This window comes from Bombina bombina, chromosome 3 (assembly GCF_027579735.1).
Source record: "Bombina bombina isolate aBomBom1 chromosome 3, aBomBom1.pri, whole genome shotgun sequence".
NCBI lineage: Eukaryota > Metazoa > Chordata > Amphibia > Anura > Bombinatoridae > Bombina > Bombina bombina.
Genome location: NC_069501.1, coordinates 275,135,981 through 275,155,342, shown reverse-complemented (window position 1 = coordinate 275,155,342; position 19,362 = coordinate 275,135,981). Strand labels below are relative to the sequence as shown.

General features: G+C 37.0%; 1 protein-coding gene across 1 annotated transcript in view; it reads left to right on the top strand.

Moving 5' to 3' along the window:
* HIP1 (huntingtin interacting protein 1) overlaps positions 1–19,362 on the top strand; it is a 199,677-nt gene that overhangs the window by 61,285 nt on the left and 119,030 nt on the right. Inside the window, 5 exon segments of the mRNA XM_053706297.1 lie at positions 5,455–5,511; positions 5,699–5,779; positions 7,454–7,530; positions 8,875–8,936; positions 16,866–17,006. Of these exon segments, the coding sequence (XP_053562272.1) occupies positions 5,455–5,511; positions 5,699–5,779; positions 7,454–7,530; positions 8,875–8,936; positions 16,866–17,006 (418 nt within the window).

The window sequence follows — 19,362 nt, the reverse complement described above, 5'->3', positions numbered from 1 at the left end:
GTCAGTTATTGATACCTTAATACAGGCTAGGAAGCCTGTTACCAGAAAGATTTACCATAAGATATGGCGCAAATACTTATATTGGTGCGAATCCAAGAGTTACTCATGGAGTAAGGTTAGGATTCCGAGGATATTGTCTTTTCTACAAGAAGGTTTAGAAAAGGGTTTATCCGCTAGTTCCTTAAAGGGACAGATTTCAGCTCTGTCCATTCTTTTACACAAACGTCTGTCAGAAGTTCCGGACGTTCAAGCTTTTTATCAGGCTTTAGCTAGGATCAAGCCTGTGTTTAAAACTGTTGCTCCACCATGGAGTTTGAACTTAGTTCTTAATGTTTTACAGGGGGTTCCGTTTGAACCCCTTCATTCCATTGATATCAAGTTGTTATCTTGGAAAGTTCTGTTTTTAATGGCGATTTCCTCGGCTCGAAGAGTCTCTGAGTTATCTGCCTTACATTGTGATTCTCCTTATCTGATTTTTCATTCAGACTAGGTAGTTCTGCGTACTAAACCTGGGTTCCTACCTAAGGTGGTCACTAACAGGAATATCAATCAAGAGATTGTGGTTCCATCTTTGTGTCCTAATCCTTCTTCGAAAAAGGAACGTCTGCTACACAATCTAGATGTAGTCCGTGCCCTGAAATTTTATCTACAGGCAACTAAGGATTTTCGACAAACGTCTTCCCTGTTTGTCGTTTATTCTGGTCAGAGGAGAGGTCAAAAAGCTTCGGCTACCTCTCTCTCCTTTTGGCTTCGTAGCATAATACGGTTAGCCTATGAGACTGCTGGACAGCAGCCTCCTGAAAGAATTACAGCACATTCTACTAGAGCTGTGGCTTCCACTTGGGCCTTTAAGAATGAGGCTTCTGTTGAACAGATTTGCAAGGCTGCAACTTGGTCTTCTCTTCATACTTTTTCCAAATTTTCCAAATTTGACACTTTTGCTTCTTCGGAGGCTGTTTTTGGGAGAAAGGTTCTTCAGGCAGTGGTTCCTTCCGTATAAAGAGCCTGCCTGTCCCTCCCGTCATCCGTGTACTTTAGCTTTGGTATTGGTATCCCATAAGTAATGGATGATCCGTGGACTGGATACACTTAACAAGAGAAAACATAATTTATGCTTACCTGATAAATTTATTTCTCTTGTAGTGTATCCAGTCCACGGCCCGCCCTGTCACTTTAAGGCAGGTAATTTTTCCATTAAACTACAGTCACCACTGCACCCTATGGTTTTCCTTTCTCTGCATGTTTTCGGTCGAATGACTGGTAATGGCAGTTAGGGGAGGAGCTATATAGCAGCTCTGCTGGGTGAATCCTCTTGCACTTCCTGTTGGGGAGGAGTTAATATCCCATAAGTAATGGATGATCCGTGGACTGGATACACTACAAGAGAAATAAATTTATCAGGTAAGCATAAATTATGTTTTTTCTGCAGCACCTAATCAGCAGCTAGTTCCTAGTAATATATTGCTGCTCCTGAGTCTACCTAGGTATCCTTTTCAACTACAAATACCAAGAGAATGAAGAAAATTAGGTTATAGAAGTAAATTGGAAAATTATTTAAAATGACATGCCCTGTCTGAATCATGAAATCATTTTTTGGGGGTTTCATGTTCCTTTGACTACAGTGAGCTCCAATGCACTTATATGTATGTGTTTATATGTATACATATGTATTTATGTGTTTATATGTGTATAAATGTCTGTAAATACATATATACATATATAAATACATACTCCTATGTGCACACACACATATATATATATATATATATATATATATATATATATATATATATATATACAGTATCTTACAAAAATGAGTACACCCCTCACATTTTTGTAAATATTTTATTATAGCTTTTCATGTGAAGAAATGACACTTTGCTACAATGTAAAGTAGTGAGTGTACAGCCTGTATAACAGTGTAAATTTGCTGCCCCCTCAAAATAACTCAACACACAGCCAATAATGTCTAAACCGTTGGCAACAAAAGTGAGTACACCCCTAAGTAGAAATGTCCAAATTGAGCCCAAAGTGCCAATATTTTGTGTGGCCACCATTATTTTCCAGCAAGGCCTTAACCCTCTTGGGCATTGAGTTCACCAGAGCTTCACAGGTTGCCACTGTAGTCCTCTTCCACTCCTCCATGACAACGTCACAGAGCTGGTGGATGTTAGAGACCTTGCACTCCCCCACATTCCCTTTGAGGATGCCTCACAGATGCTCAATAGTGTTTAGGTCTGGAGACATGCTTGGCTTAGTGGTGTGTTTGGGGTCGCTATCATGTGGAAATACTGCCCTGCAGCCCAGTCTCCGAAGGGAGGGGATTATGCTCTGCTTCAGTATGTCACAGTACATGTTGGCATTCCTGGTTCCCCCAATGAATTCTAGCTCCCCAGTGCCGGCAGCACTCATGCTCAGTTTCAGGGTCTTGGCAATCTTCTTATAGCCTAGGCCATCTTTATGTAGAGCAACAATTCTTTTTTTCAGATCCTTTCAGTTCTTTGCCATGAGGTGCCATGTTAAACTTTCAGTGACCAGTATGAGAGCGTGTGAGAGTGATAACACCAAATTTAACACACCTGCTCCCCATTTACACCTGAGACCTTGTAACACTAACGAGTCACATGACACCGGGGAGTGAAAATGGCCAATTGGTCTCAATTTGGACATTTCCACTTAGGGGTGTACTTACTTTTGTTGCCAACGGTTTAGAAATTAATGGCTGTGTGTTGAGTTATTTTGAGGGGACAGCAAATTTACACTGTTATACAGGTTGTGCACTCACTACTTTAGATTGTAGCAAAGTGACATTTCTTCAGTGAAAAGATATAATAAAAATAAATAATAATAAAATAACATTCAAGACTAAAATGGTTATTGTTTAAAAAGCTAGATAATCCCTTTACTACCCATTCCCCAGCTTTGCACAGCCAACATTGTTATATTAATATACTTTATAACATTTACATTAACATTCATTTTAAAACAAACATCTAAATGTCTGCCTGTTTCTTAGCCACTATAGGCAGCCTCTTATCACATGCTTTTTTATTTGCTTTTCACAACAAGAGACTGCTAGTTCATATGTCCCATATAGATAACATTGTGCTCACGCCCATGGAGTTATTTAAGAGTCAGCACAACACAGTACAAAATGCAAGTCAATAGATAAAAAATACAAAAGTAATGTGATCAGGGGGCTGTCAGAAGATGTCTAGATACAAGGTAATGACAGAGGTAAAAAGTATATTAATATAACTGTTGGTTATGCAAAACTGGGGAATGGGTAATAAAGGGATTATCTATCTTTTAAAACAAAAACAATTCTGGTGTAGACTGTCCCTTTAAGTCACCTTTTTTAGTTTTAGGTGGGCCAATTTCATTCTATTGGAAGAACCATTCAAAGTGCTTCACAAGTCTTTTACAAGGTTTATAACGGAAGGTTATTCCAATCCATAGGAAAACCTGTTTCCTGTATAGTTGTCAATGTTTGTATTAAACTTCACCACAGACCACAAAAATAAAAGCAGATACTCAACAAGGGTATTCCAATCCATCCAAAACCACTCAGGTTTTCAAAAAATAATTGGAGTTATTTAATTGATTAAATGTGACCACTTGGCTTAACTGCTTTTTTAGTTACATTTTTAGAACTTGTTCTCTTCACATGTTAATAAGTGATATAATGTCTTGGTATAATAAAGCTATGAACATGTAGCTACACATACATAGCTCAAATCAAACTATAAATGATGTACAAGTATACAACCAAAATGTAATCATCATATTATTATATTTTTATTATTATTTATTATTTACCTTTGATTGCTTATGTTTTGCTTAAAGGGACAGTCTACATTATTGTTTTATTGTTTAAAAATATAGCTAACACCTTTATTACCCATTCCCCAACTTTGCATATATTAATATACCTTATAACCTCTAAACCTCTAAATCTCTGCCTGTTTCTAAGCCCTTGCATGCAACCTATTATCTCAATGCATTTTATTAGCTTTTCACTGCCAGACAGTGCTAGTATATGTGTGTTATATAGATAACATTGTGCTATCTCCCGTGTAGTTATGCATGAACCAGTACAAACTGGCTAAAATACAAGTTTGAAATAGCCCTGAGATAAGGGGACTGCCCAGTCTTAGATACAAGGTAATCACAGAGGTAAATGTATATTAAAGGGACACTCAATCAAAATTAACCTTACATTATTCAGAAAGAACATGCCATTTTAAACAATTTTCCAATTTACTTCCATTAACTAAATGTGCACAGTCTTTTTATATTTAAACTTTTTGAGTCACCAGCTCCTACTGAGCATGTGCAAGAATAAGTGTGTATGCATTTGTGAATGGCTGATGGCTGTCACATGGTATGTATATGCATTTGTGATTGGCTGATGGCTGTCACATGGTACAGGGGGAGTGGAAAAAGACATAACTTTTAAAATTGTCAGAAATAAAATCTACTACTCATTTGAAGTTCAGACTAAGTAATAATGAATTGTCATGTTATCTTGCAATTGTTGATTATGCAAATCTACTGTGTTGACTGGTCCTTTAATGTCACAGTGTTGGTTATGCAACACTGGGGAATGAGTAATAAATGGATTATCTATCTTTTTAAACAATAAAAAGTATCAAGTATACTGTCCCATTAAAAAAAACAAAAACAAAATCATGTTTCTTATTTTTTTTTTTTTCAAGATTGTGCAATTGGAGTGTTAGAAATCCATGTGTTCCAATTATGGTACATACCTAATTTAGGTGTCTTATCTAATTAAAAGGGATACACTTCCAGTGGATTTTAATGTATGCCTGATGGATTGATTTGGGACCAAGAAATGTTGTTAACAGGTTAAAAAAAATGAGGAACTGCAAAAATGTTATACTTTCACTAATTTTTTTAAGACTTAAAAGATTGCTCATGACTAACCACAACTTGTGCCCTTTCTGCTTCCTTTATGAATATGCAACATTTCAGATAGATTCAGATAGACCATGTCATTTTATTACTATTTAATATTCACTTCTGTTATTAAATTTACTTTGTTCTCTTGGTATCTTAGGCGTTAAAGCTTGAAAAATTACAACCTCTAATCCAATCAGCAGCGCTAGTTATGTGGCGAGCTCTGTTGATATGATCAGCAATGTTTTTTACTCAGGTCCAACCATGCTCTGGTCAAGCTTTGCGGGGATTAAACACACAGTAGTGTAGGGTCGCTAGTCTTAAAATTTCATGTTCTAATGATCTAGCATATGTAATTTTTCGAACATTATGTCCCTACAAACACATTTATGTGTAAGCAAAAGTTCAACAATAAAATGCTCTAACATTAGAACAGCTTTTTGCACTTCTATGTCCCTTTAACTTCAAATGTATTTGATCAATGAGAGCCTGTTCATATTTTCCCAAATCATAGTGTATGATCTTTGATTTCAGGTTCTGAAGGACTCTCTGCGTTATAAAAATGAGCTAATTGACATGTGCAGGATGTGGGTAAGTTTGTTTTTATCACATTATTATTTTACTAGCCCTATTTAGACTGGAAATCACTTGATCTCTTATGTGACATATTCTGATGCCAGCTGATTTGGCGCCTAAGCCTTATGGGATTTTTGTATTTTCCTGAACTGTTCATTCTTACAGGTTCATGATCTCAGTATTTGTTTGTCTTGTTTTTCAGGGCCACCTTAGCGAAGGCTACGGACAACTTTGCAGCATTTACCTCAAGCTGCTAAATACAAAAATGGAGTTTCACACAAAGGTAGGTTCCAGCAAACTTCTGACTATCTGATTGACACAGCTTGCCCTAGACTTAATGAAACTTGTTTGCGAGACAAAAACATTTCTAAACAAAACTTGCCAAATCATCACAACTGGAAATACCGGATTTCAAAGAGACTTGTAACCACCCTTCATCATGGCTGCACGATTGTAACCAATGGATTCCGATCTTTATCACAGCTGATAACTTCTTGCTGCATAGAACAAGTTCTACTGTCAAGGATTCTGACATCACAGAAACGTCCTCAAAACTTTATTCAAATATGAAAGAAAAAACAAAACAAATAACACCCTTGACCACAGAGACTTAACCGCGAGACAAAATATTTCATAAGGGCAATAGTTTATGAATTGATGATTAAGTGAAGTTTAGTTGAAAAACTCTGACCTTCCCTCTAGAACGCTTCTGTGAGGGTTCTGAGACGGTTCTAGTTATATCCTTTGAGACCACTCTACCCTAATAAAACAGACGTGAATATTTTACCATTCCTAACATTTACAAAAGCCATTTTGCAGGTGTGTAGCAGTATGCATGAAGGCTATTTCCACATTGCCATCAGTTCTTAATTGCTGTCAGATCATGTATTGGGGCACATAACTCAACAATGTAGGGTAATGGCCCAAAAAATGAACCCTAGAAAAGCTGTGCGAGCTTCAATGCATTTTGAACATGATTTAAAGGGACGTGAAACCCCAAATTTTCCCTCTTGGTTTAGGAAGAACATACCATTATTAACAACTTTCCAATTTACTTCTATTATCTAATTTGCTTCATTCTCTTGGTATTCTTTGTTGAAGAAGCAGCAATGCACTACGGGGAGCTAGTTAATGCACTCGATGAGCCAATAACATGAAGCATATATGTTCAGCTACCAATCAGCAGCTCCTGAGCCTACCTAGGTATCCTTTTCAACAAGGTATACCAAGACAACTAAACATATTAGGTAATAGAAGTAAATTGGAAAGTAGTTTAAAATCACATGCTGTATCTAAATCATTAACCCTTTGATTGCTAATGACGACTCTGAGCCATCACAGAGTTTCCCACTCTGGTGTTAATGACGGCTCAGAGCCGTCACTAGCACTCTCCCACCTTGAGGGAGATCTGGGGGCTCCCACCCGCTTCTACCCCGGTGATCATGCCTGTAGAGTGACAGGCATCGCCGGGGCTTCCCATTTTGCGTTGTGACGTCATGCGCAATAACGTGATCACTTCACCGTGCATCTTTATTTATACTTAACAATGTTAAGTATAGGAGCAGGGGGCATGCTGCTTAGAAGCCTGTATCTCAGGCATCTAAGCAGCTACAGACCCCCAAGACCCACCATTGGAAAGGTAATTGCCTAACCTTTCCAATAGTGTAAGTCTTGGGGGTCTGAAAAAAAAAAGTTAAAAAAATGTTGTTCAAAAAAATAAAAAAAACCTTAAAAAATCTTAGCACCCAGGTGGGAAAGTGCTTAGCACTCAAAGGGTTAAAGAAAATTGTGGGTTATTATATCCCTTTAACAAGAAAGCCCTCTCATGAACCTAGCCCGATGACTTAATTAACACTTCTCATTATTTGAATTGAATAATATTTCATCTATTATGTATACTTTGTGTACTATACTATGCACATTGTAAATAGATCCCTTGTACATTTTATACATGCAGAATCCACGTTTCCCTGGTAACCTGCAGATGACGGACAGACAACTAGATGAGGCTGGAGAGAATGATGTTAATAATTTGTAAGTTTTAGTACTTTGATTTTACACAATGGAGTAATTGAATATACATCTTAAAGGGACAGTCACTTACTACTATGATATTTGTTATTATCATTAAAGGGAAATGAAACCCAGCATTTTTCTTTTATGATTCAGATAGAGCATACAGTTTACTTCTAATATCACATTATTTATTCTCATGGTATTCTTTGTTAAAGATCATACCTAGGCAGATAGAGCGTTCATGTCTAGAGCACTGTATGGCAGCACTTTGAGCAAACATTGCTGCCATCTAGTGTTCTTGCAAATGTATAACACTGTTAAAAGCATTCTTGTAAAACTGCTACTATATAGTTCTCCAGAGCCTACCTACTTGCCTTTCAACAATTGATACCAAAAGAACAAGGTGCATTTGATTATAAAAATAAATTGGAAACTTTTTTTTTTAAATCTTACACTCTACCTGAATCGTTAAATAAAAATTTTGGGTTTCATGTCCCTTTAAGACAGAAAAAAAAGATTTAATATTTAATTTTTAAAATGTCACAGCAGAGCTGGCTGGAAGTCTACTTAAAGTGATGGTAAATCCTAGCATTTTAAAAATGCTAGGATTTACCAGCATTAGAAATAAAGGTGACTTTCATTCACAAGTTTAAAAATAACTGTGTAAAAGTCACCTTTATTTTGCCGTAGCTTTACTGCTAACCTAAGAGCCTCCGGCTGCCCACGGCACAGCTCAACTTTTTTTCCAATGAGGTGACATTTCCATCTCTTAACCATTTGCGTGCTAGCATACTGCACAGTGCCATATGGCTAGCACAGCTATTGGTGTCATCTTCTGTGAATGTTTAAAGGGACACTGAACTCAATTTTTTCTTTTGTGATTCAGATAGAGCATGCAATTTTAAGCAACTTTCTAATTTACTCCTATTATCATTTTTGTTTCGTTCTCTTGCTATCTTTATTTGAAAAAGAAGGCATTTAAGCATTTTTTTTAGTTCAAAACACTGGACAGCACTTTTTTTTATTGGTGGATACATTTATTCACCAATCAGCAAGGACAACCCAGGTTGTTCACCAAAAATGGGCCAGCATCTAAACTTACATTCTTGCATTTCATATAAAAATACCAAGAGAATAAAGAAAATTTGGTAACAGGAGTAAATGAGAAAGTTGCTTAAACATTCATGCTCTATCTGAATCACAAAAGAAAAATTTGGGTTCAGTGTCCCTTTAACTTAAAACATTATACTGCCAAGTGATACATGCTAAATGACTAATATATTGGGTTAAATGGGATGTTAACTAGATATGTAAAATTAAATTACATTTTCCTTAAAACCTTGCTTTGTTATGTTTGTGCAGTTTCCAGTTAACTGTTGAAATATTTGATTACATGGAATGGGAGCTCAATCTGTTTCACACAGGTGAGTCTGCAGTCTCTCACACGTCCTCTCTTGGTGTCTCTCTTCCTATTTTTCCCATTTTCTCTCTCTTTTCTCTCTAACTCTCTCTCTCTTTCTCTCTCTCGTGGGTTATTCTATTTAACATTAAATGACCCATGTCATGTGTGTGTGTGTATGTGTGTGTGTGACTTGATTTTGTACAGCGTCACAGTGTTTTCAAACTAAGAGACTTGTTAAAGAATTTTGAATTTCCCGCCGAACAAAACAATAGCCAATATTACAGGTGAAACTCGAAAAATTTGAATATTGTGCAAAAGTTCATTTATTTCACTAATGCAACTTAAAAGGTGAAAGTAATATATGAGATAGACTCATTACATGCAAAGCAAGATAGTTCAAGCCGTGATTTGTCATAATTGTAATGATTATGGTTTACAGCTCATGAAAACCCCAAATCCACAATCTCAGAAAATTAGAATATTACATGCAATCAATAGAACAAGGATTGTTCATACCTGTAGAACAATATCGGACCTCTGAAAAGCATGTATACTGTATGCACTCAGTACTTGGTATGGGCCCCTTTTGCAGCAATTACTGCCTCAATGCAGCATGGCATGGAAGCTATCAGTCTGTGGCACTGCTGAGGTGTAATGGAAGACCAGGATGCTTCAACAGCGGCCTTCAGCTCTTCTGCATTGTTCGGTCTCATGTCTCTCATCTTACTCTTGGCAATGCCCCATAGATTCTCTATGAGGTTCAGGTCAAGCGAGTTTGCTAGCCAATCAAGCACAGTAATACCACTGTAATTGAACCAGGTTTTGGTGCTTTTGGCAGTGTGGGCAGGTGCCAAGTCCTGCTGGAAAATGAAGTCAGCATCCCTATAGAGCTCGTCTGCAGAAGGAAGCATGAAGTGCTTCAAAATCTCCTGGTAGACGGCTGCGTTGACCCTGGACATAATGAAGCACAGTGGACCAACACCAGAAGATGACATGACTCCCCAAATCAGCACAGACTGTGGAAACTTCACACTGGACTTCAAGCATCTTGCAGTGTGTGCCTCTCCATTCATCCTCCATACTCTGGGTCCTTGGTTTACAAATGAGATGCTCTCATCAGAAAAGAGGACTTTGGACTTCTGAGCAACAGACCAGGTCTGTTTTTCTTTATCCCAGGTAAGACGCTTCTGACATTGTTTGTTGTTCAGGAGTGGCTTGACAAGAGGAATAAGACATTTGAAGCCCATGTCCAGGATCCGTCTGTGTGTGGTGGCTCTTGTGAAAGTCTCCAACACTTTTGAATGGCCTTTTCCTGACAATCTTCTCCAGGCTGTGGTCATCCCTGCTGCTTGTGCACCTTTTTCTTCCACACTTTTCCCTTCCACATAACTTTTTATTAATGTGCTTTGATACAGCACTTTGGGAACATCCAACTTCTTTTGCAATTACCTTTTGAGGCTTTCCCTCCTTATGGAGGGCGTGAATGATGGTTTTCTGCACAACTGTCAGGTCAGCAGTCTTTCCCATGATTATGATTCCTACTGAACCAGACTGAGAGACCATTTAAAGGCTCAGGAACCCTTTGTAGGTGTTATGGCTTAATTAGCTGATTAGAGTGAGACACTTTGAGCCTAGAATATTGCACATTTTCACAATATTCTAATTTTCTGAGATTGTGGATTTGGGCTTTTCATGAGCTGTAAGCCATAATCATCACAATTATGACAAATCACGGCTTGAACTATCTTGCTTTCCATGTAATGAGTCTATCTCATATATTACTTTCACCTTTTAAGTTGCATTAGGGAAATAAATGAACTTTTGCACGATATTCTAATTTTTTGAGTTTCACCTGTAGATAGTCCAACACGTTGAATTTCCATTTGATGAAATAAATAATAAAAAAACAAAGAAAGAATTACTCATGTTTCTGCGTGTGTTGTCTGTTTCTGGCTCTCTGACTTAGGTACATCTTTATGTCAGAATCAGTATGCATATCTTGTAATATTTCAGTTATGATTCCATCACCACCAAAGCAGTATAGATTTGCTTCATGCTCTGAGATTTAATGAAATTCCTTCTAACAACTGCAAATAGAAAAGACTGACAAAATGTTATATATAACAGACCTTTTCTTTTATGTAGAATGTTTGCCTTGCTGGATAACTGCACATTAAAAACTAGACATCAAACAAATTATATTAAATTAACTCCTTAAAGGGATACTAAACCCAATTTTTTTCTTTCATGATTCAGATAGAGCATGACATTTTAAGCAACTTTCTAATTTACTCTTATTATCAAATTTTCTTTGTTCTCGTGCTATCTTGATTTGAAAAAGCAGTATGTAAGCTTTTTTTTGTTTAGCACCTGGGTAGCACTTGCTGATTTGTGGCTAAATGTAGCAAACCAATTAGCAAGCGCTACCCAGGTGCTGAACTAAAATGGGCCAGCTCCTAACCTTTCATTACTGCTTTTTCAAATAAAGATAACATGAGAACAAAAAACAATTGATAATAGGAGTAAATTAGAAAGTTGCTTAAAATTGCATGCTTTGTCTGAATCATGAAAGAAAAAAATTGGGGTTAATATCCCTTTAATACATATATTTAAAGTGACATTACAATAATTTTTTTCCCATGTACCTAGTATAAAAAGTAACTATGCACTGCTTACAAAACATCTGAAATCAAAATTTAGGTTTATTACTAACAAACAGTGATATAGTATGGGACGAGTCTTTGGGGCTGAATTATCAAGCTCCGAATGGAGCTTGATGCCCCCGCCGGAAACAGCAGTTATGAAGCAGCGGTCTAAAGACCGCTGCTCCATAACTTGTCCGCCTGCTCTGAGGCTGCAGACATCAATCCACCCAATCCTATACGATCCGGCTGATTGACACCCCTGCTAGCGGCCGATTGGCTGCATATCTCCAGGGGCGGCATTGCACAAGCGTATGCTGTCTGCATTTATCGATGTGCAGCGGACATGATACGCTGCATTGTATCATGTCCGCTCGCTCTTTCATAAATCGGCCCTCCTTAGGTGAGAACGTAGGGCCCAGTGACCATCAATCTGTTTGGTTTAATATTGATGATGTGCAGGCACTGTATAACAACCAGCTAATTCATAAACCATACTTCCTTGGTCTAGACTCAAAAAATTGTGACGTGGGTAGAATGCTAGTTTGAGAATAGAAGTATCTTAATAAATGTAGGGCATAAAGCGAATGGGGCAGTTACTAGTGATGTTCCTCAGTGGTCAGTTCTAGGGCTTATTTTGTTTAACATATTTATAAGTGATATCAGCAAAGGGCAAGGTATGTCTGTTGGCAGATGACACAAAAATGTGTCATAGAGTTTATGTTCCATGGGTTTGACCTCACAGAATCCACAATTATGCATTTAGGAACACATATGGCCACTGAAAAACCTTAAGACATCCTCATGCACACATAAACAGGCACCAGCAGGAGTTCTTTTCACGCACATATAAACGTGCACCCACATATAAACATGCACACACATACAGACACCTACACCCACAGGAACACAAAAACATGCACCTACAGACACCCACATACAAGCACCCCTAGACACCCTCAGACAGCCATATACACAAAACCTTGCACCACATGGACTGGGTCTAGTAAGCAACCTATTCTGTGACACTTCAAGATTTCAAAGACATTATTCTGAAATCACCTTGCTTGATGTAGTTTTAAGATGACTATAATGCGTGATATTTTTATATAGTGTATGAAGTAAATGTAAACCACTCAAATGTGATCTAGGTAGGGAAGGGGGAACAAATTCTAAAGAATAAAGATGAGATAAAGAAAGCAACAGAATGAACTAAAGGATGATTCCCTTCTGGGGTAGATATAGTGACTCCTACTGGGTATAGTAACAGTATTAACACCCATCTTGGTTTAGCTCCTGCTGACCATGATGTCTCCTACTTCTCCAGAGCACCAAGTATATCTATGTATATCAATCTTAGTTTGGGACCGATTCTAAATGTTTTACACTATTAGAGTTTTATTCTAATTAAAGGGACTCAAGTAAAAAATAAAATTTCATGATTCAGATAGAGCATGCAATTTTAAACAGCTTTCCATTTTACTTTCATTAACAAAATGTGTACTTTTACTTTTAATATTTACACTTTTTGAATCACCAGCTCGTAATGAGCATGTGCACAACTTCACAGAAAATATGTATATGCATTTGTGATTGGCTGATGGCTGTCACATGATAGAGTAGGAGTGGAAACAGACATAACTTTAAAATTTGTCAGAAAAAAATCTACTATTCATTTGAAGTTCAGACAAAGTACTATTGCATTGTCTTTTATCATGAAAGTGTAATTTGACTTAAATGTCCCTGTAACACATTTTTAAACAATATGCAGTTTTCAAACTGTGGGAATGGTACATAGTTTATAGGTGTTGCTAAGCAGTATCAGTTTATCTGTAAATAATGAAAATAGCTCAGCAGCATCTTAAAATATCAAACTTACTCTATGAATACTGAACTATCAGACTCCTTATTAAGTAACATATAGGGCTAGATTACAAGTGGAGCGCTATTTAACACTCCCGCTCAAGCGTTTACTGCGGTAGAAGTAAGCTTTTATCGGGTTGCGCTCGTATAACAAGTTGAAAGTAAACTGTTTTTGCTCGCACGCTAACCCAGCGCTTGTAAAAAGCTGAACTTAGAATATTGCGTGCAAACACCATTGCATAGTCTCAAGTGCGCTAACCTGATATGAAAATATGAATATTTCACAATCCAATGTTCTTCACATAGAAGAATATTTTCTATTTATTCATGAATAGAGATTTCTATATATATATATATATATGATGGTATTTTGCACAAATACATATATACACAAATAAATACATATGTACACATATACAGACATATATTGACATACATATATGTATGTATTTCAATGTTAAAGGCCTTTCCTTACCTCATATTTTTGAGCCCTAATAACTTTTTTGTGCAAATACCTTTTATTAGATGGTGTTATTATGAGTGTAACTGTGCTGTTTAATATATTTTTTATGTGTTTTGTGAGACTGTTTACTATCGCGAAACAGTTAACCAGAGCTCTGAGGTCGCGCTAACCTGAGATGTGTTAACTTAAAGGGCCATAATACCCAAATGTTGAAACACTTGAAAGTGATGCAGAATAGCTTTAAAAAGCTGACAAGAAAATATCACCTGAACATCTTTATGTAAAAAAAGAAAGATATTTTACCTCAAAAAAGTATTCACACCCCACTGTAAAGGACTTTAAGCAGCAAATCAGTATGCCTGTCCCGGGACAGGCAAGGGATTGAGCCTCATGCACACTCCTGTTATTTCCCTATTCAGTTTAAGGAAGTTTACTATGAAATCTCATGAGAGTTAAAGGGACACTGAACCCAAATTTTTTCTTTCGTGATTCAGATAGAGCATGCAATTTTAACTTTCTAATTTACTCCTATTATCAAATTTTATTCATTCTCTTGGTATCTTTATTTGAAAAGCAAGAATGCAAGTTTAGATGCCGGTCCATTTTTGCTGAACAACCTGGGTTGTTCTTCCTGATTGGTGGATTGATTTAACCGACCAATAAACAAGTGCTGAACCAAAAAAAAATAACTTAGATGCAAATAAAGATAGCAAGAGAACGAAGAAAAATTGATAATAGGAGTACATTAGAAAGTTGCTTAAAATTGCATGCTCTATCTGAATCATGAAAGAAAAAAATTGGGCTCAGTTTCCCTTTAAGTGAAATCTCATGAGATCACAGTAAAAGAGTTAATGACCTCAGCACTGCTGATGCTGATTAGCTGCTGTTCATTTCTTCTTTTTTTTAAACCTGCAGCTGGACAGCAGCTGAAGTATAACTTTTTACACAGAACTTACTCTGCTGAGTTGAGGAAATTGTGAGGTAAAATATCTTCCTTTTTTACATAGAGATGCTCAGGTGATATTTTCCTGTCAGCTTTTTACAGTTATACTGCATTACTTTCAAGTGATTTAGCATAATGAGTATTATGTCCCTTTAAATTGCGCTCACGCGCTCATGTTTGCTTTCAACTTGTAATACGAGCGAAAAACCAGACGCGTGTAAACAGCAGCAATAAACAGCTTTTTGCTCACGCAACAACAGTTGGCGTGCTGCTCGTAATCTAGCCCTTAATTTGCAGCAATTAAAACTATTGTTATATATTAAGACATCTGTATCCAACAACTGTAAAATGCTAACAACATACTTCAAGGACGAAAGGCAGGGGCGTATTTAGGTTTTGTGCTGCCCTAGGCACTCAAAATTCTGCTGCCCCCCCCACCCCAGGTTTAAGGCCTTTTTTTAGACATAATATTTTTGGGGCAGGGTGTAAAAAATTAAAAAAAATAATGCCTTTTTAAGTAGATGTTCATCAGGGCTTGCATTCACTCTGGTCACACACACACATATATATACTGTATATATATAATATATATATATATATAAATACATTATATTGCAAGTCAGATGATTAAAGTGTTTATTTCAGAAAAAAATATCCTTCACTGTATGATAGTTTGTCAGTAGGTAGTTGTTTAACCTTAAACATCTTCTTTGGCGATTGACAGTTATTTAAGCAAAATATCTGCTTGGATAAATATGTAATGAATATACAAACTGGCCTTTAAAAGTACTTAAAATACAACAGTAGTTATGATAGGTTTAGGAATTGTATCCTAGGGGATAAAGTCACATGATACAATCATAATAAAGTATATACTTGTATTGTTTCTGAATGTATTAAATGCATACAACATATTTTCAGTTGTATTTTAAGTCACATAGTTGTATAGATTCAGCAATAAATACTTATTCTTTGCATGTATGACAGATAGACAAACAGTAAATGTACAAGTATTTAGTGACTAATCCGTTTAAGTCAGGGGTGTCCAAACTTTGCTCTCCAGAGGTTTTGGAACTACATTTCCCATGATGCTCAGTTAGATAAAATGCTGGCTGAGCATCATCGGAAAGTAGTAGGTAGTTCCAAAACCTCTGGAGAGCAAAGTTTGGACACCCCTGGTTTAAGTATTTTAATGCCTAATGAAGATGTATTGAAGGGAGAAAGGCATATGCTGTGTGGTCACGGTGTAGTGCACACTGCACTGTGTAGTCTGTGTGAGTCTCAATCACGCGGTGGAGTCAGGAAGAATACTGCATTCCCTCTCAGTCCAGGCCAGGCTGCGCAAGTGAGCTCTGCCTCCACTGTCACCACGACATACACATCCACATACAAGCCCATAGCACAGCAATAGCTGGGCCAGCCATTTAAGTCATTTGTAATTGGTTGATTTAGCCACCCGGTCCTGAGTTCAGTAGAGTGGCCCTAGGAACTCAAAATTCTGCTGCCCCTTGAAAATCTGCCTCCCTAGGCACCGGCCTCGTTGGCCTATGCCTTAATACGCCCCTGACGAAAGGCAACATATTTCTTGCTTCTTGCCTATGTCATCTCTGTTAAGCTCCTCAGGCAGATCCAATATATATTTTATCAGTAAAAGTAGCCATTATTTTCTTTTGCATACTTAAAGGGAAAGTAAAGCCAAAATTATGATTTAGATAGAGCATGTCATTTTAAACAAATTTCCAATTTACCTTTATTATTTAATTTGGTTTGCTCTCTTGGTATCATTTGTTTAGAGGCATACATAGATATGCTCAGGAGCAGAAATGCAATACTGGGAGCAAGCTGCTGATTGGTGGGTGCACATATATGCCTCTTGACATTGACTTACCCAATGTGTTCAGCTAGCTCCCAGTAATGCATTGCTGCTCCTTTAACAAAGGATGCCAAGAAAATGGAACAAATTTGAAGTCATGTCATGTCCCTCTGATTTGAGATACTTGTCAAATAAATTGTCTAATTTTTTTCTACCTTTTTCTTCAGTGTTTAAATCTTTGGATATGTCCCGTTCTGTGTCTGTCACGGCTGCTGGTCAGTGCCGCCTATCTCCACTTATACAAGTCATACTTGATTGCAGCCATTTGTATGACTACACAGTGAAGCTGCTGTTTAAACTACATTCATGTGAGTATCTGAGTTATAAAGCAAAGAAAACATTATATCCTATGCATTAAATGCACAGTCTTCACCAAAATTGTTATTGTTTAAAAAGATAGATAATGCCTTTATTACCCATTCCCCAGCTTTGCACAACCAATATTGTTATATTAATATATTTTATAACATTTAAACCTCTAAATTTCTGCCTGTTTCTAAGGCACTACAGACAGCCTCTATTCACATGCTTTTTTATTAGCTTTTCACAACAGGAGACCGCTAGTTCATGTGAGCAATATAGATAACATTGTGCTATCTCCTGTGGAGTTGTGCAGGACACAGTACTAATTGGCTAAAATGCAAGTCAATAGATAATAAATAAATAAAAAGTCATGTGTCAGAAGATGCTTAGATAGAAGGTAATCACAGAGGTAAAAAGTATATTAATATAACCGTGTTGGTTATGCAAAAATGGGGAATGGGTAATAAAGGGATTATCTATCTTTTCAAACAATACACATTTTGGAGTAGACTGTCCCTTTAAATGTTAAAATGTATTCAATCTGGAGAACCACTTGATATCTAGGGCCTGATATTGAAAAGCTCTCTGCTCAGGCAAGATGATCCAAGGCGTCTCTTCAGTATGGAGAGGTCCCTAAAAAAACATTAAAAACACAAATTTCAATTTAAAAGATATTTATCTCACTATGCAGGGTTCTTGATGGGAATGAGAGACGCCTACATTACAATATAAGGTATAAATAAAATTCCAAAGATTTTTGATGATTTCTCTCCATGCCAGAGAACTTTTGAATATCAGACCCCTAGTAAGCTGGATTTTTTTGTATAAATGATTTGGTAAGTCTGGATATATGTAGCTTTTCAATTATTTACCTCATGACCATTAGTGCAAATTACACCAGTATGATTTTTGCTAAAGGACAATGATAATAAAGAAATCATTCTCAGAATTAAACGGATATGAAATTGAAATAAGAAAGTATTGTACTGTGTTAAATTATGCTGCAACAGGGTTAAACACATAGTTAAAGTTGACTTCAGAGCTGCAATGCATTACTGGAACTTATGTGAATAACTCTGGTAAGCCAATGACAAGAGACATATGTGTGTAGTTACCAATCACCAGATAGCTCCCAGTTGTGTATTGCTGCTCTGGAACCAAACTTTAACTATGTGTTTAACCTACTTGCATGGGTTAAACATATAGGCATATAAATCACTACAATAATGAAATGTTTTAACAATTTTGAGCATTTGCTTTTTTCCCCATTTATAAATGGAGGCCTCAGCTAAATTAGCAAACTAGTTGGACCTCTTAGTTTATACTTTTCATGAAAATCAATATAAAGGCACAGGATGTAAAATAAATAATTTGCTGGATGTGTCCCTGTGAATTGTATGGTAGTGCATTGTTTCTGGTTATTCTATGGAATAGCATTAAGGACGAGATTCTGAGTGGCGTGCTAACAATTACACGCTAGCAAAAAGGGTTTTATTGCGACTCTTTTAGTGCGTCAGGTGTAGCACTCGTATTGCAAGTTTAAAGTAAACGTGATCGCTTGAGTGCAATTGAAGTTAACGAACGCCCCTTTGCACAAAAAAGTTGTTAGGGCTCAAATATATGAGGTCTCGGATGTTAGAAAAGAAAGGCAGGCAAAGGGCTTTGACATAGAGATACATACATATACCAGTGACGTGCAGTGAGGTCAGAGGCTGGTGAGGCACTAGATATGATACGCCGGAGAAACACATGTACAGAGGGCCGCAAGTACCCCCAACAGGGCAGATTTAAATGATAGCTGAACCAGTGCACAGGTGACATAATCATGTGATGGGTGAGAGCAAGTTAGTAACCACTGAGTTACTGATCAGCTGATTACTTCACCTGTGCACTGATTCAGCTATAATGAAAACCTGGCCTGTTGGGGGTACTTGAGGACCATTGTTGGGAAACACTGCACTAAAGCACCATCTCATCATCGGAAATGTATTGATTACCTGGAGAATAAAGCACACATACTCTGCTCACTGACACCCACACACACTCTGCTCACATACACACTCACACAATTATGTGGCACAGTGCCAGTTACTAAGCAATTAGAATGATACACAATCTCTTCTCTACTCACTACTGTATTGTAAAAATAGAAATAATTTACCATACAAATTTTAGACAAAGGACAAGTTATCAATACTGCCAACACAGCTGCTGCTGCAATATGGTGTTCAAGAAACGCACGTGCACATCCCACTTAGGTATGCTCTTCAACAAAGGACACCAAAGGATACCAAAAGAATGAAGTATATAATAATAAAAGTAAAATAGAAAGTTTATTTATTATTTTTTTTGATGGAAATG